Source organism: Phocoena sinus, chromosome 9, assembly GCF_008692025.1.
Source record: "Phocoena sinus isolate mPhoSin1 chromosome 9, mPhoSin1.pri, whole genome shotgun sequence".
NCBI lineage: Eukaryota > Metazoa > Chordata > Mammalia > Artiodactyla > Phocoenidae > Phocoena > Phocoena sinus.
This window is the reverse complement of record NC_045771.1, coordinates 46939712-46961793: the sequence shown is the minus strand read 5'-3', so window position 1 is coordinate 46961793 and position 22082 is coordinate 46939712. Positions and strand designations below refer to the sequence as shown.

The 22082-nt window shown below is 47.4% G+C and overlaps 1 protein-coding gene across 4 annotated transcripts in view; it reads right to left on the bottom strand.

Annotated features, from left to right (window-relative positions):
- Positions 1–1342: 1342 nt before the first annotated feature.
- Positions 1343–22082, bottom strand: part of SCRN1 (secernin 1) — a 57448-nt gene continuing 36708 nt past the window's right edge. Inside the window, exons 4-9 of one of the 4 annotated variants that reach the window (XM_032643404.1) lie at positions 20547–20749; positions 19331–19525; positions 16990–17155; positions 7721–7901; positions 3677–5618; positions 1343–3549 (exon numbers count right to left, since the gene is read on the bottom strand). In XM_032643404.1, the coding sequence (XP_032499295.1) occupies positions 5460–5618; positions 7721–7901; positions 16990–17155; positions 19331–19525; positions 20547–20749 (904 nt within the window). In that variant the 3' untranslated portion in view covers positions 1343–3549; positions 3677–5459. Of the gene's footprint in view, positions 5619–7238; positions 7325–7720; positions 7902–16989; positions 17156–19330; positions 19526–20546; positions 20750–22082 lie in introns of all 4 variants that reach the window. The other 3 variants (XM_032643403.1, XM_032643405.1, XM_032643406.1) reach the window with 3 other exon arrangements.

Sequence of the window (22082 nt, the reverse complement as noted above, 5' to 3'; positions counted from 1 at the left end):
GCTGGTATCTAAGTCCTATTTTCATGAACAAGACATTCACTTGCATTTTGCCTGTCACGTGGAGACAAAATCATGGAAGCAATCTGGCCTTTCTAGGTCACAAGAGTGGGAAGAGCTGGCTTTTTTCTTAAGTGGCACCCTTTCCTCTAGTGGAGCTTCTATGGCTTTAAAATAAAGATGCTCGGCATAGATGGCACCAGCCATTCTGATGATTTTTTTAAAATTTGGTAAAATAAACATAAAATTTACCATTTTTAAGGGTACAGATCAGTCGTGTTAAGTACGTTCACAGTGTTGTGTCACCAGTCTCCAGAACTCTTTTATCATCTTGCAAAACTTAAACTCTGTACCCCTTAAACAGTAACTCCCCATTCCCCTTCCCCCCTAGCCCCTGGCAACCACCATTCTACTTTCTGCCTCTATGAGACTGACTACTCTCTGGGTACCCCATAAAAGTGGAATCGAGGGGCTTCCCTGGTGGCGCAGTGGTTGAGAGTCCGCCTGCCGATGCAGGGGACACGGGTTCGTGCCCCGGTCTGGGAAGATCCCACATGCCGCGGAGCGGCTGGGCCCGTGAGCCATGGCCGCTGAGCCTGCGCGTCCGGAGCCTGTCCTCCGCAACGGGAGAGGCCACAACAGTGAGAGGCCCGCGTAACGCATAAAAAAAAAAAAAAAAAAAAAAAAAGTGGAATCGAATAATATTTGACTTTTTGAGAGTGGTTTATTTCACTTAGCATAATGTCCTCAAGGTTCACTTATGTTGTAGCATGTGTCAGAACTTCCTTCCATTTTAAGGCTGTATATTCCGTTGCTTGGATATACTACATTTTGTTTATCCATTCATTCACTGACGGAGACTTGGCTTGCTTCCACCTTTCGCTTATTGTAAATAATGCTGGTATGAACATGGGTGTAAAAATATCTGAGACTCTGCCTTCAGTTCTTCTGGGTATATACTCAAAAGTAGAATTGCTGGCTTATGTGCTAATTCTAGTTTTAATTCTTTGAGGAACCTCCACACTGTTTTCCATATCAGCTGCGCCATTTTATATTCCCATCAACAGTGCACAAGGGTTACAAATTCTCCATATCCTCACCAACACTTATTTTGTTTTTTTTTTTATAGTAACCATCCGGATGGGTGTGAGGTGGTATATCATGGTTTTGTGTTTATTTTTAAAGAGTGAATTTATCCACAGAATGGATAAATGGAGAAAACGCTGAACGGTTTGGTCTTCCGAAGATTCCAGTCATAAAATATATCCCCCTTCATACATTTTCTATGTTGTGGCCAATGCCCACATCTATTAATGAAACACAAGATAGAAGAGGCCAAGAGACATTAATTTCAGTATTTTTTTATTGTATGCTTGATGTATTTAGAGACAATTCCAAGGGCAAGCACTGGTTGGGGAAGTTATCCGGTTTGTAGATATGTGTACAAAAGGCTATTAAGACCACACGGTCAGTTCCCACTGCAGGAAGCAGAAAGGTTTTCCTTTTTATTATTCCCTGCCCCTAGCGTTTTCCAGCTCACACATCTGACTTCTCACAACATGACTGCAAACATGTACGTATTCATCCCCACGAGAAATCAGCATGTGACATCTCGGGATGTTTGGATTCAATCAGGTAAAGCACATTTGACACAAACCATAGGAGGGGAAGTTGGGACCTAGGACCCTATGGAATGAAATGCCAGGGCTACAGGGAAGCACAGGCACTGCTGGGTCAGCTGGTGCACGTGACCTGCCGCCCCTCCCCCTCCACACGAGAAGGCCAGCTCAGTGGGTTCCCCTCCCTCCTTCCTCCCAAAAGCTGAGAGCTCAGCTGAAGACCTTCCCCAGAAATGACTTGACTGTTCCTCAGTCAAGAATGCAGTTAGCGCATTCATAACAGACACACTGGTCCCACCTGGCTTTCCTGCTGGGCTGGGCAGAGCTGTGTAACACCTGGACCCATGTGGGATGACATCAGGAATCAAAGTACTTTGCCTGGTTGATAATTATTTTTTATACCTAATAATCCACCCAATAGTGAAGGAACTTCACTGCTAATATCTAATAGGCATACACCTTCTCTATTAGACAGCTTATAAGAAAGACTCTTTCTAACAGTAACACTGTCTTATGTTATTGGGCACTAAAGAATTACCATAATTTCAAGTATATCCTTATTCTACCTAAAATTCCAAACCACCTCCAAGGATGAAAGAGTACTACTTCTGCTTTGCTAATTTACTTTTATTGGAGCTTCTGCCCCTCCTCAGAGTATGAGTGGTAAATCCCAGCTACTAGCCAAGACTAACTAGCTTGTGTTTGATTATGGGGCGCGGGGATAGGGGAGAGACTCTGTCCTTCACGGCCACGTCTTCTTTCTGCACAAGGCATACACAGCCCCCTCCCCCTCCCCCAGGTCTTGATGGATACACAAATGGTATTTTAGGAAGCTATTTACACGCCAACCTTTAAACATTATTTCCATAGTTCATCTTGAATATTCATTTTCCCCATACTACCTTTAGAAAAGCAATCCCTGGTCAAGAAATCGTCCATGTAATGATAAGCACTTTTCAAAAGCTGAGTCTGTTAGGAGCATTTAAAAACAAACATCCCCCCCAGCAATGGCATACTCAAAATCCAACTACATGTTTCAAGCTGTTAATATGTCACTAGAAGTGAGTATAGCCACATCAGCAGGCTCTTTGCTCTCTTCTTGTCTTTCCCCTCGCATCCCAATGCACAAAGAATCTCTCCACCGCTATTACTCGGGTTTTAACTGTACATAGAACATCTCTGTACAGCCTGATGGAAGCATCCCAGCCCCTTTTAACTTCTGCCACGAAAGGACTGCCACACCCTCTAGTGGTAAGACAGTGGCATCACAATCGTGATGTATAGCGTCAGCCAAGACATCTCTCAGAGCTGGCCGTTCTTTGGGCTGCTGGAATAAGGTCAATGTCCCTAACAGAAGTGGCCATTATGTTTCCCACTACACAATGGCTGAGTAATAGCATAAGTCTGGCTGGGTTATCCGTGACCTTTGCTTGGCCCATAATAATGAAAGCAGGCCTCTGGTGTAATTTATTCTCACTAGACTTCTTTTGGTCAAACCCCTAATCACCCTGGGTATCTCAGACATGCCAGGTCTGATGAAATGTTTCCATAATAGGGGGAGAGGATTCCACATGGTGAAATTTTAGAGTGGCTTTCTGCACTATCTTGTTTTTTTTTTTTTTTTTTGCAGTATGTGGGCCTCTCACTGTTGTGGCCTCTCCCATTGCGGAGCACAGGCTCCGGACGCACAGGCCCAGCGGCCATGGCTCACGGGCCGAGCCGCTCTGCGGCATGTGGGATCCTCCCAGACCGGGGCACGAACCCGCGTCCCCTGCATCGGCAGGCGGACTCCCAACAGCTGTGCCACCAGGGAAGCCCTTTTATTTTTTTTTTTTTTTTACTATCTTGTTTTAAATAACCACTCAGCAGGTGGGCTTGGGAGGGGATGAGGTACATATGTCACCCCCAAGCCTCACCCTTCCCCACTCAGCAGCTGTAGACAGACGCTCTCACAGTGGCTGCGCCACCTAAGAGGACACCCTAAGTTCGCCCACAGTGAGAGCCCAGGCCAAACCCCGACAAAACTCACCGTGAACAGCTGCTGTTAACTTTGTCAGCACAAATATTCCTCCCATCTTTCACCACTTGTAGTCAGTGACTGTACATACAGAATTTGCAAAACTGCTGGGCAGAAAGCTCACGGTGCTCTTATGCGTACACCCTTACAGGGGAGTTGGTAGAAAAAAGGATTTGTTCCAGTAAAACCTGTGACCCTCAGGGTCCACGTCTGTGTATGGGGCCCAAGCCCCTTCCAGCTCTCACGGCATATGATACACTGCAGCTGACAAGGAGTCACTAACTTGAAGTCACTTCCAAGACTACTGACACTCACAGTATTTCCATTTGGAAAGGCCTGTCGGTGATGAAGGTGATTAGGCCCACATGGTACAGGTGAGGCTGCATAATGAAGCCGCCGTCCTCCCTCCCACTGCGGCATTAACACACACACTTCTCCTCAGCACCTCTGCCCCCTTCCGTGTTAAGAGTGGTGGAGAGTTTCAGTGGCTAGAAGTAAGCCCCCCCCCGCCGCCCCCACCAGCACCTGCCCACTTCAGCTACCCGTCTGAAGGCAGCTAATGGGCCATGCAGGGCGAGAGGAATAAAGGGAAGGCCTAGGGAAAGCCAAGTGCTTCCTCCACAGCTTTGGGGGATATAACAGGCTGGGTAGGAAGGGCGGGGGTGGGACTGTCACCGTGGAGCCAAATGCTGCTCCATCCATCTGTCCCCTTCCTGCCCTCTGTCTTCCCCGTGCTGGGCCCATCTGGTCTCCCTCACGTGCTTTCCTGGGCTCTGCTGGTAAGTCAGATCCTTCATGTGCCCACACATGGGAAACAAATCAGTTTAATTAAAGTCTGCTGAGATAATGGAGTAGCTGCTCAGATTCCAGCTACTTCAACTGTGATCTAAACAGCCAAGAATTTCTCCTTTCTTTCCCTCATTAGCTGAGAAATTTGCCGCTTCGTGGGGTGGAACTTCTGCCACAGGGCCATTTAATTAATCCTAAACTAGACGGCGGTAACCAGGCCCAGAATCATTTCTAGACACACGCACATCCGTGCGGCACGTGAGCGGCCATGCAGGGAGAGCCCCGTGCCTCATGGGAGAGCCGCGCCGCGATCCAGGGTCGTCGCGCACAGCCGCCTCTGAATCTCTACAGTGGGCAGCTTCCAGCTCGCACGGCACGTGGAAGCTGTCTGCGGGTCCACCGCACACGAGAGCAGTGCACAGGTTCTGTCAGATCACAGGAATCGGGATGGAGCTGGGCCTGGAGAGGAGCCCCCTTTATTCCTTCCCGCTTGTTTCGTCTCTCAGAAGACACAGCTGGAGACATTCTGCATTACAGGCCTGCGCTCAGCAGAAGGGAGGCCAGGCCAGGATGCCTCCCTTGAGCACACACACAAGAGCCCTGGGCCAAAGAAATGCCTTTTGTTAACCAGAAAGAAACCACTACTGAGAGAAAGAGTAAGACTTCAAAAGATTTTGCCTTCCCCTCAAACTCGGCGCAGTGGAGCCTGTCTTTCAAGGCTTGATGGACTCTAGTCCTCCCATGAAAAGGCTAACGTGTCCATTGTCACTGAAACACAATAAGAGCAGCTTAAAATCCACGATCAGTCATACAATCGCACAACAGGCAAATGGGATACATGTTTACACTGCAGAAGGAGGGGATCTATGTTGCAGAAGAAGGGGGCGTTGTGAGATCCTAGGCAGAACACTAGGGAACAGTGTGGCGTTAACACATCTGAACTTTCTCATTTTACTCGGACAGGAGAGCGGCTTGTTTTGCTGGTAATTTAGTAAGGTGGGAAATTTTAAATAAGAAGGGGAAAGGGAATGCTTACTTCACTTAAAGAACTTAATCTCCGTGTCAACACAGTCATAGAAGAGATCTCCCACTTCGGTGGGGTCCAGGGGGTCATTGCTGGTCAGGATTTCCTCCATGGCTTCCAGGCCTTGCTTCTCTAGTTCCAGCATCGTCTTCCTCAGCTTTTGACCTTGCTCCTTAGAAGGACAAAAACAGCGGGGGTCATTACAATGGACACTGAAAGACCCCCGGAGGGCCTGCCCCCCACCCCATTCAATCTGCTCCCCACGGGACTGCCACGGGGATGGTTCTAAAATGCAGGTGTGGTGATGTCACTGCTCTGCTTGGAGTTCTTGCCTTCAGGATAAAAATCCAGAGTGCTGAGTGACGTTGGGAAAGGCCCTTTGAGGCTCCAGCCTGCCTCGCCTTTGCCACGCCTCCCGCACCTCCTTGCTCTTCAGCCGGACCGAATTAGCTGCATTCCTCCAGCCCGTGATACTTTCTCGCCACAGCACAGGCAACCCTGCTCCCCTCAACACTCGGTCAGCTTGCGCCCACCTTCAGGCTTCCGTGAATGCCTTTCCTCTAGGCTACCCCCATCCAAAGCCTTTCCTTCTGCCACGGTTGTTCTCTTTCTGTCTTGCGATGGTCTGTCTACTTACCTGTGTCCCCCATTAGACCACGATCTCCCAGGGAGGGAGACCCGGGCTTATCTCTATCCTCCTGCCTGGGACAGAGAAGGCACTCCCAATAATGTCTCTTGAAAGCATAAATGGATCAATGAATAATCACATGGCATGTCTATCCCCGATTTACTTTTTTTTCTGAGGGGGTGACATCTCTTCTTCCAAGTGGCAGTCACTCATTTACATACAGTGGATGACAATGAGAAGCTTTTACTTGCCCAATTAGTCCCAGAACAGAGAAGCCGCTGTCACCACCCATCGACCACTTCCTAGTGCTGCCTTAACTCAAACCAACGGTCATTGCTAAATTTCAAAGTCCACCCAGCCTCATCGGTCTCATCTCTTTGAAATTTTGTGTAGGATACTTCAGAACACACGGCCCTTTCTGCCCCTGCCTTCGTTTGCCAAACATACACAAAACTGTGCACCAGGGAGTGACATGTTCCCCCTGCTCGGGCTTACTGTGATCCACCTAGAAAACACGCACTATCAACAGGTAGGGAGGGCAGCCCCGGACAGAACTCTGTGAAATGCAGCGGTAGCATTCATGGTTCCAGGGAAATGTCTGGCAGGGAGGGCAGATGTCAAAGAACTGCGACTTTTACACGTCAGAATGGTCATTTCTGGGGCACACGAGAGCAAGTTCTATAAATAGTGAGACTACCCTTCTCAGAGATACTTTCTGAATTCACTTGGATTTACCGCTGTCCTTTCTTGCCACCCTTTTTAGAGAGCCCACCGTGCTGGATGTAAGAAAATAAGCTCACCCAGTCCACGCAAAAGGCACGCACCAATTTACCTGTAAGATGTTACTTTCTTCAGGACAAACTGGACCCTTACAAGTTGTTAAATAAATGCTTGGGAAGCAGATGAGCATCTAACAACCAGGTTCCTTGCTTCTCCCTTCAGCAAAATAGAGGCTTGGATTTTATATGAAAGTCCACCACTAAGGGTTGCTGTGGGCGTATACTGAGTGTTTGCCTTGTTTGAATTGATGTCTTGTAACTTTATTAATCAGAACTTTGGGTGGAGGAGGGAGGGCTGCACTTTGAAGAACAGCTATTTTAAAGCTAGAAACTTAAAAAAAAAAAAACCTTTTTTGTATGAAAAAATATACATAACAAAATTTACCATTTTAACCATTTTGAAGTGTACAGTTCAGTGGCATAAAGACATTCACATTGCTGTGCAACCATCACCACCAACCGTCTCCAGAGCTTTGTTAAAAAACAACACGATGGCATCTTTAAAGTGCTCCGTTACGTACACATCTTTACCCCTCAAAGTACACAAAGAATTTTCGACAACAGAAAAGCAGTTCTCCTGACTAGTACTGCACGTTTCTGTTATTTGCAGGTGAACAGTAAGTAAAAGAGGGAGATGCTTAGCCCACTGAGTTCTAGAATAACATCAGATAAAGCAGAGGCTTGGTTTCACTGGGTTGCAAGAGGCTGGGAGGAACAATTACCACCAGCATTCTAGCAGGGGCCCCGGGAGCCTGGGTTTCTGGAAGCAGACTTGCTGGAGAGGAGGAAGATGACGAGCTTGTTCACTGCTGTCCTGCCTCCTTGCTAGGGACCCCGCCCGCACCCGGGGCTCACAGCCAGGCTCACCTCGTCACTCTCCAGGACCGCCCGGGCCCACTCATGGGCCTTGTATAGCTCGTGGCGGCGGTCTGGCTTCTCCTGGAACCGAGGCTCCTTTCTGGCAGGGTCATCGCCTCCGAAACAGGGAGACTGTGCTTTGGGGACGAGTTTTACATCGTCGACAAAGATGAAAGGCTTGAATATGGACCTGGAGAGAAAGGAGAGGTACTTCAGCCAAACCGAGCCTGGGGCTTGAGGACACCAGAGGCTGCCCTCTCCTTCAGCAAACATCTCCTGGGCCAGCTCACGGTGGCAGGCGGGTGCCTGCAGGGAGAGACCCAACTGCATATCTTAGTAACTATTTTAGTAGCACTAACTGCTGTTTATAAGCTGCAAATTCTTCTATTTGCAGCGAGGAGACATCAAAACAGACTGGCTTTGTTCTGGGAAGGCGATTTAGGAGCCCCTTTCAGTCACATGGAAGGAGGAAGATAGACACAGTGTTCTGAGGAAAGGGTGCAATGGGCCACGGATCAGAGCTGGTCTATCTCCACCGTGCTCTGTGGAAAGGGGCCTCCTGGAAAGGCAGGGTCTGAGACCTCAACCTTTTTTTTTAGGTTCTACCTTATTTGAAAATGTTTGGAATATCTCTGACAGACTCAAGGTGGGACAGATTAAGATAGATGACAAAGAAAGAATCCCGGGGCCCCAGAGAGGGCACAGCACAGAGGACAGAAGTCTGGTTGTGTGAGAGTGAGGCTGAGGGGATAGTAGGTGGCTAACGCAAGAACTCTTTGATTCAGCTCTTCTGGCACGAGGGATGTCTTAGGGGACATGATTCTGTGTGTGTGTGTGTGTGTGTGTGTGTGTGTGTGTGTGTGCGCGCACCTGTGCATACCTGGGGACATTTCAACACATCCCCCCAGATGCGCACACACCCCAAAACAGCCATGTGTCTAAGAAACTGCATCTTGGGATCCCAGGCCAACGGGGTCTGTGGTGACCACAGCTGACAGTAACACTAGAGGGAGAGAGCCTCACTCTCCCTGCTCTGCACCCAGAAAGAACACGGCTGGATCAAAGCAGTCCTCCTGGCAGAGCACAGGCACCTCTGGGCCCCGAGGGTGGCCTGTTTTCAATCACACCACACGGGCACCTGCAATAACAGTTGGAGAGAATGAGACACACACCCGCACCCTGTGTGTACGGCTCAGGTTCGGGTTGTTTCCTCTCCTCTTAACTGGTGCCTCCAGTGGGTGAGAAGTGAGCTGGGAGGTTGATTCCCTCAGCCCCGAGATGCCTGGACTTGAGGCGGCCAGAGCAGCCTTGCCACTGTGTCACACAAACATTTTCACTATGCCACAATCTGCAAAGAACTGGAAACCCATGACCTTTGTACCCAAACTGTGTCCCTGGACTTGAGAGTCAGCATCACCCTCAGGCCCCATCCCCCACCCCACCCCCCACCCCCCACCCCCATCCTGCTGAATGGAACCTGCTTGTTAAGGTCCCCAGGGGACTGATGACATCCAAGTCTGAGGAGAATGACCAGAGACCACAGTAACGAGCAGTGGCCTCTTGAGTTCGTTCCCTGAGGCGGTCAAGGGAAAAGGGCTCAGGTGAAGAAGACCCTGATCACAGCATGAAAGATGGGGCTCATCCTAATTTAATTTGAATATTGAAAGCAGTTGCTCCCAAAGCTGGCGAAGTGGGTGGTACAGGTTAAGGATAAGTGCTGTGTTCTGCAGGTGATGCAAACGCAGGAGGCTGGGCCCATCCACCGTGAAGCACAAGGCATGGGTGTGTGGGAGGGACCTAATTCCACAAGGTCAAGTCCTCCCAAGGAACTTCCCTCCCCAGGATGCAGGGGAGCTACCTCATACAGGGGGAACACACATTGCCACTTCCTACGGCCTCCTGAAAATACCTCACTCCTCTTCCCTTCTCCTGAACGCTGAATGGGTGACTGTTGAAAGCGAAAGGAATTAATGCACAATTTTAAAGCGTCTGAAGAATTTTGATTACATGAAGTTGAATTCTCCAATTGGTCATTTGGTTGACTCTGCAAAAGGGCAGTTTGAGGGTTCACTGGCAGGCGGTAATGGATGGGGAGGGAGAGAGGAGAGAGGGAGGGAGGGAGGGAAAGAGGTGGAAGAGGGCGGAGTCCGGCATAGAGACATCCAGAACTAACTGCTTCTGTGCCCCTCTGGTCTCTGACAACACAGCAGCCTCACAGCGGGCAAGTGTCCTCTCCTTCAGGGCCCGACAGCACTCGGGGTTTCCTGAAAAGGCAGTGCACACAACACACACCGTGTTCCGGCAGATGTGACCTGCAGCTTCCTTGGCCTGAGCTGAGAGCCCCTGAGGGACACTGGGCCCCGGGCTCCTGCCAAGCACCCCAGAACCTGCACAGTTCACACCTCCTCCCCAGGCCCAGTGCTAGGCAGAAAGGGTCAGAGCGGGGGGATCCCCTGCTCTTGGCCTTGGAGGCGGGGTGGGTGCGGGCTTAGCCATGGCAAGCCAGGGAAACTGCAGTGTCCAGCAGAGCTGCTGAGCCCGGGCTGCTGAGGAGATTCCTTGGGACAGGGGTTCTCCCATATTACACCACCCCCAGGCCACAGATGATGTTCACTCGTGTGATGCTACCCCATACAATCCCCCGCACTGCACCTCTTTTCTCTACCCTTCAAAAGGCCATGTGGGAGTGATGTTTTCATTGGGAAATCTGTCACTCAGTTTCTGGAACCTCAGTGCTTTTCTTACCATGCGGCTCAGAACCGTCCCGACACCAGCCCTGTGAGGGAGAAGGATGGCGCTAGTCTTGCTGAGCGACCATCCAGGTCTGCCTGCCTCGTGACAGTGGGGCAGGGAACTGGGCTGGGACTCAGAATGGGGGTGTGTGTCCCCTTGTCACCTTTGACCAACTATGGGGCTCGTCATTTTCCCTCTCTGTCTCTCACTGGACTGAAACAATCTCTACGGTCCCTTTCAACTTCTAAAGCTATTGTGTTATTTCTCTTTCTATGTCATGTGGCCTGTGCACTTGTGTCTTCAAGAAGTTCGTGCTAAGAACAATCATGGTCTTCTGCACCCAATATACAGGATAATAGCAGAGTAAAAATCAGAACCCTCTATGTGATGGAACTTCAAACCAGTCCACGCTCATTTTAACATCAGTGAGAGTGTCTGGTAGCCTTTCTAAGACAGGAGGGACCATATGTTTAACCCTCCCATCCATCCATTTTAACTTTAAAAGTAAATAAGTAATATGACGAGGTTCCCATAATATTCTAAGGCAGCCAAACCTCTCCAAGAGTTTTTTTCCAAAGTGTATAAGGAAGTCAGCAACCTCAGCTGCTAAAAACATGAACCATAGATGTGTCTGGCGGTTAAAGGTTTTTTTGAGATTGAATAAATAAGATTACTGCCAATAAGAAACTGCAATACTACTAATATACCAGGGTGTGGGAATTATCTATAACTCAGTCCTGATAATTTCTGTCTACATATCCAGAAAAGGGCAACGTGGATAACTCAGCAGTTTCCAAATGTTCTTATCTCCTGCCAATCCTTACAGAAAATCTCATTAAAAGTCCAAATAGGTGAGAAGATACTCTGACATCTTCCCACACTGAACCTCAGATGGTAGCTTCTTAAATGCCACTTGAGTAAATGTATGCTAATTAATGGCCCAGAAAGAGGAAACGACTTGCCAAGGCCGCACGCCCAGCCAGCAGCAAAGCTGAACCGCCCTCTGGGTCGCGACCACCTCTCCAGGCCCACCCAGCCAGGGCGGTGCCCACTTCATCAGCCATGTGGAGAACCCCCAGAGGAGCCCGTGGGTGGCTCGGATGCAGGCGGGACACAGCTGAGGGAGCTCTGGAAGCTGGTTCTGCCCCACCCTCAGAGCTGCCTCACAGACTGAGCTTCAGAAAAGCCCTGGTCACCCAGCCCCTCCACGGTGTGGTGTGACACAAATACAGGATGGTAGGCCCAAAAGGGGAAGTGCTTCCACCAGCAAAGGTCAGCCCAGTAGCTGGTTAATGAGGAAGTTTAAAGGTAGCTGAGCTACGCTAAGGGGACCCTCGAGCAGGACAATTAAACAAAGAAAGCCATGAGCAACATGAGCAACATGAAAGGGAACCCCACCACTGAACCCGTCAGCTCTGAGACAAAGCAAAGGGCCGCGGCGCACAGTCCGACGACACGAAGCCAGCACGGGCTTGCAAGGTGTGTCTCAGAGTCTGCAGGATTTTAGTCCTGGGTGACACTGAGCCACAGCCAAGAAAGGCACTTCACTGGAGGCATCTCTGCCGTCTCCGTCCCCTGTTTCTTTCTAAAATCTTGAGATGGATGCACCAAGCCAGTGTAAAAAATCTGTTTTCCTCTCATCTGTTTCTTCCTTTGGAAGGAAGACAAAATCATCATGAAAGTCTCTAACATTTTACAATATATCATAATTTTCAAAGTGCTTTCATTCAATTCTCATGGAATTTCATTCATTCATTCATTCAATATGTGTGTAATGCTGAGATCCAGATACTAGTCTAAGTACTAGGGATACAGCAGGGCAGCAGTCCCCAACCTTTTTGGCACCAGGGACTGGCTTCGTGGAAGACAGTTTTTCCACGGACGGCGGGGTGTGGGGTGATGGCTCAGGCGGTAATGTGAGGGCTGGGGAGCAGCTGTAAATACAGATGAAGCTTCGCTCGCTCGCCGGCCGCTCACCTCCTGCTGTGCGGCCCGGTTCCTAACAGGCTGCAGACCAGGGGTTGGTTGGGGACCCCTGCAGCAGTGAACAAGGCAGGGCAAAAACTTCTGGACCATTTCACAGATGAGATGACTGAGGCTCACAGAAGCTAAGTGCTTTGTCCACAGGCACACTCCTAATACGTGCTAGATGGAGAAGTAAATTCAGATCTTCTAAATCTAAAGTCATTTTCCCCCATGACCACTCACCCTTATACATCCCTTCTGCAGATTTCTAATATATATATATATATATATATATATATATATATATATATATATATACGCATTATGCTACCGCAGAAAAGCAAAATATTTTTGTGCTTTGGCATTTGGAATTTAAGTATCAGTGGCCAGCTCACATTTCTGACTTCAAACATGGCTCTGTTCACACTGAAGATGCAGAAACTCCCCGAGCAATGAAGCTGGGCTTATCCTGTGCGCTGGAGTCGCCGGCAGATCCGCTGGCGCAGAAAACAGCAGCACAAAGGCTCCTGCTTGGATGAATTTGCTAAACTTTGAACCAATCTGAAAAGGGCCTGGAAGAACCAGTTTCTCTCAACTGCAGGTGTCCCTCTGAATGGTTCATCCATGGGTCATCCCAGCTTGACCGTGAGTCACTTTAATCATATAGTCAAAGCCACATCTGGTGGAGAGCAGAACTTACCCACGAAGGGTGTTTTCATTTAGAGGGAAAGAGAACTAGTACTTTTGGAGCATGGGACACCCTGAGGGCTGGATCCAGATACTCTGGGAGTATCCAGATACTCTTCGGAAAGTCAAAACCGTGGGGTAGGAGAGAGGAAAAAGACAGTGTTGGGAGAATTGGGGATGAAATCAGAGGCAGTGCTATTTTATGCAAGGCCCTCGGCTCTGTGTCTGTCTGTGCAGGCTGTGCCCCACACTGTATTTACATAGTAAACTACGGTGTCTACAGCCCATGACATCATCTCCAATAATGAAAAGGTTCCCCTTGTCACTAACATTTGAATTAACCAGACAAGACAGTCTCAGCTGACGCAACGTAGCCTCTCGAGCCTAGTACCTGGGAGAAGACGAAGAAAACACACACACACACACACACCATGTCCCTTGCATGTCCCCATTCCCTGCCACTAAAGTGGGTCAAACACCCCCTTTTTCCTAGAACTTCCTCCCTATTTTCTGTTTACCAGGCTAAAGTACACGGCCTAATACAATTAAAGAAATGGGTGGGGAAATAGCCTTCTAATATTTAAAATGGAAAATTTTTAACACTTTCCCCCTCTTGGTTTATCCATCCTTTATCTTGAGTGTTTGTGTGTTTTCTCAGATGCGGGGGCCTCTCAGTGGTGAAAATAACAAGCCCTAATTCATGATGTCTGCCGATTGCCAAGGTGTAAACACGCCCACTGGGGCCCATTTCAAGCTACCGATGTGATGTCACTGAACACATGGTTGGGAAGAGATGACATCATCAGCTTCCGTAGGCTCCAGCACACACGAGACTCGGAATTTTACACTGCCTCCAAATGCGAAGCTACCTCTCTGCTCTTTCCCTCTCCAATTCTTCATATCGATGAGCTTTAACAAGTACTGCTTCCACATAGGAAATGGCCTCCCAAGGTCAGAACCGGTGCACTAAAGCCAATGAGTGTCCCTATATGGATGACCAAGGCACCAGCTGACTCAACAGAATACTAAAGTGATGGAATGTGCCTGCTCTATAAAATTAATTAAAGGTCTTTGGCATCTCCCACCCACTCTCAAACTGACTTCTGCAGCTGCTTCCAACTCGCAAACTTACATAGTACCTGGTACATATTAGGAGGAAGGGAGGAGAGAAGGGAGGGAAGGAGGAAGAAAAAAAGGGAATGTGAGAACCAGGCTATATCAAGAAAAGGATCTATAATTGATGCAATGAGCAAAGAGTCAAGAAGTTCTGAAGCAGACAGACCGATAGTAAGATGATGTCCTTTGGTTTCTAACATTAATTAGGAAGATAAATGATATCGTCTTCTCTGATCATAATCTTTTGCAAGTCCACTGCTCTGAAACTATTTCTTGCAAACATCTCTCTAATGTTTCTAGCATTAGCAGAAGCTGGTTAAAATTTCCCTAATTTTATTACCTAAAAGCCCAAGAGTAGGTAATTACGCTTCCTGATGACAAGACACAAAATGTCGGGAATGCCCAATTACAGAGAAACATTGAAATGCTGAATAGGTGGAAAAAAATCTATGACAGTTCTATAGTCACAGTAGGAAATGTAGCTCATTTAACCAGAGAAGATAAAAATGAATGTCTTCCGGGAAGCCCTTAATAGCCTTTAAGGTCTTTTCAATTAATTTAACCATGAATAACTTTCTTTTAAAATTACTTGAAATTTTCCATTTTAGATATTAGAAAGCTATTTTGCAGCTCATTTTTAGAATTATATTAGGCCGTGTACTTTACCCTAGGAAACAGAATTGCTTTATCTTCACATCCCGGCAATCACAAGCCCCGTCTTCTAAGCACAGTTAGAGCAGCTGTCTGAGACATCAGAAACCAAGGGGGTGGCTGTCTGTGGTCATTCTTCAGTTCAACCTGCTCCTTCAAAGGCTCCTGTTCCCTGAAGAACAATGTCTAAATACCTCAGCAGAGTGTTCCAGACAGACTCTAAATGCCTACATGTACCCCGGCGGGCCAGCACGAAGTGCTCACAAAAGCCACCAGCAAGCGAGGTCAGAGTCCACAAGGGGAAGTCAGACACCAAGGAGAGGAAAGACAAGCCCCAGATCTGATGGATCAAAAAGGGGGTGGGAGTGGGGCCATGGAACCAAGCGTTCAGGACTGGAAGATAAAATCAAGAGAAAGCAGCTGGAGTCAAACAGAGGCGTGTCCTGAGAGGTTGCCTGGAATACTGCCCAGGGGGCAAGGCTCGCTGTCAGAGGCCAGCAGAGGTCAAATGTTGGGCTTGTGTACTGGGCGGGGGTGGTGTGGGGGGTGGGGGGGGTGGGTGGAGGAGGGATGGAAACATAAACTACAAGAGGATGCACAGCTGCAATGTGTGCCATTCTGTCTCATGCCTCTCTGCCTTTGCATATGCTGTTCCCTCTACCCAGAATGTCATTCCTGCTTTTAGCACCTAACACACCTCTCTTCCTACAACCCCCAGTGCTCAAGAGTTCTTCCTCTGTGGTTTCCCCCTTCATTGTCTCCTTCGTGCCACCTCTTATCTTGCGCACACTTTGTCTCTAGTACCCAACAAGCATAAGATTTGGTACACAGCAGGTGCCTAATAAGTGCTTGTTGAATGAAAAACTAAGGATAGCTTATACCGAATTTAATAGGTCTTGCTAGAAAGATCTATTGATGTTGGCAGTAGTGAGGTCAAAGGGTCAGGAAAGGTACTTGGCTTCTCCCCTGAGTCATCAAACAGTCCCTAGCTGGACACTGCCATTGTCTTGTATTCCTGAAACAATACGGGGAAAGTAAATACTTTCAGCTGGAAAGGGAATGAAATCAAACAGCTACAGATTCCCTGGTAGCAGAGTCAAAGGTTTGATACCCGACACTCAAATGATGATGGTTTTCAGCCAGTGGAGCACATGAAAAATACCAAAGAACCTACTGGAATGGGCAGTCTTCTAGACCTCTCCAGGCTGAGGATCAGACTCACCAGATAGATTCCTAAGCCCACCTTAAAGATTCTGATACAATAGGTTTGGGTCAAGGCATCTGTATTTTTCAAAAACTCCCCTAAGTGATTCTGATAATTTAGAAATCACTGGATGGTTGTGTCTAAGCCACTGATGACATGATACATGATTTGTGGTGTGCGTGACTGAAAGTTACCAAGGAGAAGGGCTGCTGTCTACCTGGTAGATCAGAGATAGTCTTAATAAATAATACTTAAACCTACTATGCATTTACTTGGATTATCTCATTTAATCCTCCCCAAAAGCATATAACAGTAGGGGCTGGTATTGTGTCCATGGTACAGGACAGACACAAGCTTGGAGAGGTTAAGAGACTCGCCAGTTACTAAGTGACAGAGGTGGAATTCAATTCTAGACGCCGTGTCCCTAAACACTGTGCAGTGCAAGCCCTTTGCTGAAGTGTGTGGGCAGAAGGCAATACCCTAAAACACAGTGTCTTAGAGAAGAGCCCAGTACACTTGAAGTGGCTTCAATGTGCATTGCCTCTGGACCATTCTGTCCCCTAACTCATAGGAACTGGTGGTTTTGATCAATCTTGGGCATTCCTGTATCTTTCTGTCTCACTGGGTCTTATTCATCTTTGCATCCCTCAAATACAGCACAATGCCTGGCCCATAATATATATTAATAAATGTTTGTTGAATTTAAAACAATTTGCTTCCATGATGGTGATGAACGCTATGTGACAAAAGCCAAGGACTTCCCTTCATCACAGCTCTTTGTGCTGCACTGGCCATGGTGAGGTGACTAAAAAACGTGACTCAGCTATACAGCAGGAGGTGCAGGAACTCAGTGTGTGATTACTGGGTGAGCTCTCAAGGGAAGCACACGCTTGCCACCTGTGTGACTGTGTCTCAGACAAACCTGGAAGGATCTGGGGTCCCAGTGAAGTAGTGAATGCATGGCGAGCTTCTGTTCTGAGGCAGGACAGACACTACACTGGCTGTGGTAAGGAAAGACTCGGAGTCTATACAGACTCCACTGGCTTTGTCCCGTAAGATGTCAATCATAGTCTGCACAGTGATGCTTTCTGTAAAGAAAAGAGAGAGGAGGCAAGCTGTAACAAAAATCCATCAGTCCTTTCCCTTTTTAGTACCAGAACCCCTGAAATTACGGCTGGGAACAGAACTGCCCAAGTAGGGACTATATTTCCCAGCTTCCCTTGTGGCTAGATGTGGTCACGTGATAGATCCTGACCAACGGGAGGTGAGCAGAAATTATGCGTGCAACTTCCCCATTACATCCATAAAAAGGAGTGTTTGCCCTTCACTTTTATCCCTCCCTTCCTGCTGGCTGGGAGATGCCAGTGAGTGGACCACAAAAGGAAGTCACGTGTTGAGGCAGAATAACCCACCCGCCCTGGACTGGCCGTATACGTCTGGACTGTAACATGGGAGGGAAATAAATTTCCATTTTCTTTAAGCCGCATTACTCTGGGGTCTCTGTGTTACAGCGCTTGGCAACTCCTCAACTAGTACAGTGTGCGACTGAATGATATTCATAAGAAAGTATGCAATCCATGCAGCGCACCAAGCAAGCTCTCTGGTACAATCTTGCTGCTTAGAGTCAATGCTATATTTGGAGGACGACCTCCCTGCAGCGGGAAATATACACAGAGAGGTATTTAGAATATTTAGAGCCATGAGGACTATTGGCTCTGACTTCAGATAAACAGACTAACAAATCTTTTACTACCCAGGATCCTGGTTCTACGTTTTCTCCCTCTGTTTCTAATCCACTGAAACGCTATTTTTTCAGTGTGTTCACAAAGATCAAATCAGAGCATCACATAGAGAAAAGGTGCCTTAAACTTCACTACCACGACGCGCATCCTCTTTGTAAATCTCTATGCATAACACATCACACCTAAAAGTATTAACAGTAAGCCCTTCTGTTCTTCAACTATCCAGGGTTCAAACTTCCTCACGGTTTCATAAATGAGTTTACTGATTTAAACCAGGATCCAACAGGTTGATAATGTCTCTTAAGACTCTTTTAGTCACTGTGTCTCATTTTTCCCCTTTGCATTTTATTTGTTGGGCCATTTCTCCTGAGTTTCTCATACTCTGGACTTCACAAGACGGACTTTGCAGATGGTGTTTTGAATATTTTCCTCCATCCTCTGTATTTCTGGTAAACTAGTAGCTAGATCCAGAAGCTTCATCAGATTTACGTTTGACATTTTGGCGGGACTACCTTACAACTGGTATTATATACTTTTACCAAGCTAGGTTTTTGAAGTGAAAAACTTTTATAGAGTTTTTTATAAAGTTCCCATTGTAAATGGATACTTTCTTACCTTCCTACCCAGAATTTATTAATTAAGTTCTATAGCAGAAGTCCTAAAGTGTTCTTCTAGATTGAGTCAGCCAACTTTTTCTTAAAGAACCAGATAGGAATATGTTAAGCTTATGGGCCCTATAATCTCTGCCATAACTTACCTGTCGCAACTGCTCAACTCTGCCACGCAGCACGGAAGTAGCCGTAAGCCATAGGTAAATAAGTGGGTGTGGCTGTGTTCTAATGAAATTGTATTTACAAAACAGGGAACAGCCAACAAGTTATAGTGTGCCAACTCCTGTTCTAAAGGACCAATGGCAAACATAAAATGTGGCCACTGTGTTTACGTGGAAGGGTTTTCCACTCACGCGTAAAAGTAACAGGCTACCCAGTCACCCACATTTACCTAAACATGGATTCTGACTAAGTCAATACTGGGTGGAAGATACAGGGTTCATGAAAGGAATTCAGTTCAACAATTTGACTCAACGAATGTTCATGGAACAAAGGACTATAACAAGCCTCACAAGGGGACCCTAAGATGAGTAAAAGACAACACCCCTGATGTCAAGACTCAGCAGGCTAACGGGAGAGGAAAATATATGAAGACGATAAGTCAAATATACAAATGCCGAGGTATAAGCAAGGCTGGAATGAGTATCGAAAAGACAAGCATAAGGACATCAGCATTTAAAGGAGAAACAGGAAAAGGAAACATCCATGATGAGAAAGCATCATGTAAAAATGAATGCAAGTTGTCATCTTGCCTGCACAGCAAGGACTTTAGCACAAGTCGGTCTCTATATACAAGGTCTATTCTCTACTCTTCCTCTCTGCTCATCCACCTAAGTTCAAACAAGGTCTCTGAAATAGCTGCAAGACAAAGGGTATGAGAGGGAGAATTGTAAGGGATACACTAACTCACCTTCTTGCTTTTCTAAGCTGTCTTTGCCTGCACAGCAGGCTAGATGGTCATCAGCTGGAGAAAAAACTTCAGAAAAATTGAACTCGTCCTCTCCCGTCCACCAGCCTTGACTCTGAGCATAACTCCTGAGTTCAGGGTGCTCTGCGTCGATCTTAGTCGTGAGCGAAAGCTGATTGCAAATGCACTTGACTCCCTCTGTAGAGAGTGCAAAACCCAGTTATTTAGAAATAGACTTACAAAGACTTAATCAAGAAATGGAAATTTACAGGGCGTCTCTCCCCTGCAACTTGACTCTTAAGTATAGGGAGGAATGGATTCTGTTTCTGAAGAGAGAAACAGATGATCCTTGGTTCTCTTTTAAGATTTCCCAGGAGGTGTGACCACTCCTGACACATTTTATCACATTTTCAATGAGCAACGGTCACTTGATCTGGCGAACTAAACCCCAAGCATTTACTACTCACAAGAAAAGTGAAAGGTTCTTTGAAAGAGGCGCTGTGCTACTAACAAGATTCATGAACAGTGCAGCTCCAGAGATTCCTCCTCCCCAATTTAGTCTCACTCCACCTGAAGGAACCGTTTACACTACTGCCCTCTGCTCAAATATATACATAGTTTTTTTAAAAAATAAAATATGATACTTCTTCATTCAAGTTTTTTTCAGGTCCCAACATTTAGAAAAACACAGTAGCCCTGATAATGAATTGTTTTATTTATTTATTAATTTAGGCCACACTGCACGGCTTATGGGATCTTAGTTCCCCGACCAGGGATTGAACCCGGGCCCTTGGCAGTGAGAGCATGGAGTCCTAACCACTGGACTACCAGGGAATTCCCGACAACGAATTGTTTTAAATTAATGGAACGTGCATGCAAATATACATGTGTCTGGGTGCATGTGTGTGCACACGGGTGTGCCTGAGGTTGAGAAAAATCTCTGGGACTTTGTTTCTGTAACTAAGAATTGGGACTTGCCCCCAGGCAAACAGTCAATATGAAATATCAGGTGTGTGCTTCCCAAGCAGTGACATCCTTCACTCCAGGCTCAGGAAACCCCCGTTCCTCTCCAGAAGCAGAAGCCCAGAAAGGAGAGGCACTCCAGAGCCTACACATGAAGCACAGAGGGTCTGCAACAGCAGCATGACTTCTCTAAGTCCAGGCACCATGGCCTCAGCTTTTCCTGTCCTCGAAACTCTCCACCGGCCACCCCACTCACCTGTGATTCTCTCCGCAGCCCAGTACTTCCCCACGGTCTCCAGCACCCAGGCTTCCTCACTGTCCACGATCAGATATGCACTTTGGAAGCTGTGGTAGGAGTTTGCATCTTCATAATAATTCCCGCCTTGTCCATGTTCTTCCAACAAGGCGACGATGACATCTAAGGCTTCTTTAGCTGTTGCCCCTCTCTCTAAACCAAGCCTGAAGTAAGAAAACCAGAAGCATACCTCTGTCATTCCTCACCACCTCATTATCAGCATAGGAACCAAAGGCTGGGACGGGGCTGAGTTATGAAGAACGCCAACGTGTGTAACGATGTTAAGCGCTCAAGCCACGACGCAAACAGATAAACAGCACTTGAACTCAGATACACAACTGTCACACATTCGGTTCAAAATCACGGGAGCGTTTTCTGTCTTTGGACGCCCCCCTTGCATAGAGAGACAGGAGTCAGGAGCCCAGTGGCTTCTCCCTCTTGGAAGGAAGCTCGTTCACCTCTCTCTCTCTTTTCTAATTCTGACTCCCCTAGAGCTGGTCAGCTCAGGTGCAGCCCTTAGCAAGACCCCCTCTCTGTGGCTTGTTCTCCCTCCTGCCTCTAGGCAAAAGGAAACCTCTGCCCAGTCCAGCCTTGACCTCTATTATTCTACACCAGATGTTTTGTTTTTGTTTTGTTGTTGTTGTTGTTTTTAATTAACTAATTTTATTTATTTTTGCTGTGTTGGGTCTTCGTTTCTGTGCGAGGGCTTTCTCTAGTTGTGGCAAGTGGGGGCCACTCTTCATCGCGGTGCGTGGGCCCCTCTTGTTGCGGAGCACAGGCTCCAGACGCGCAGGCTCAGTAGTTGTGGCTCATGGGCCTAGTTGCTCCGCGGCATGTGGGATCCTCCCAGACCAGGGCTCGAACCCGTGTCCCCTGCATTAGCGGGCAGATTCTCAACCACTGCGCCACCAGGGAAGCCCCACCAGATGTTTTGATTGGTAATAAAAGTGTTCCACAGCCAGCCATTGTCCTCTGTGCATATAATTCACTCACGATCTCATTAGCGATGGGCGGCTGGTTCGTACATGATCAGTCCTTTTTCTACATATTCTCCTCCTACCTATCAGCGCACCTCTACTGGTGTGGCTTACAGCTTCAGTCGTCCAAAAGGACATATTTCTTTCAAAGTGAAACAGCAGTCCCCTCCCAGCCCTTCCAATTAATAGACCCCTTAAAGCAGGCACAGACTGCCCTCTGTGTGACCCTGAGCAAGTTCCATAATATACTTGAACACCAGTTTTATGTCGCCTGTAAAATAAATACCTACATCACTGAGTACTATGAGGATGGGTTTTATGAGACGATGAACATGAAAATACATGGCTCTAGGGCCCAGCACCAAGTACGTGATCAGTAAGTTTCCAGACATAGCACACCGCGGCAGAAAAACAAATGACGCGGAGATAAAGGGACCTCAGTTCTAATTCTGGTTCTGCTATCCACCGGGGGTAAACTTTCCGAACCTTGATTTTCTCATCTGTAAAGTGAAAACAGTAC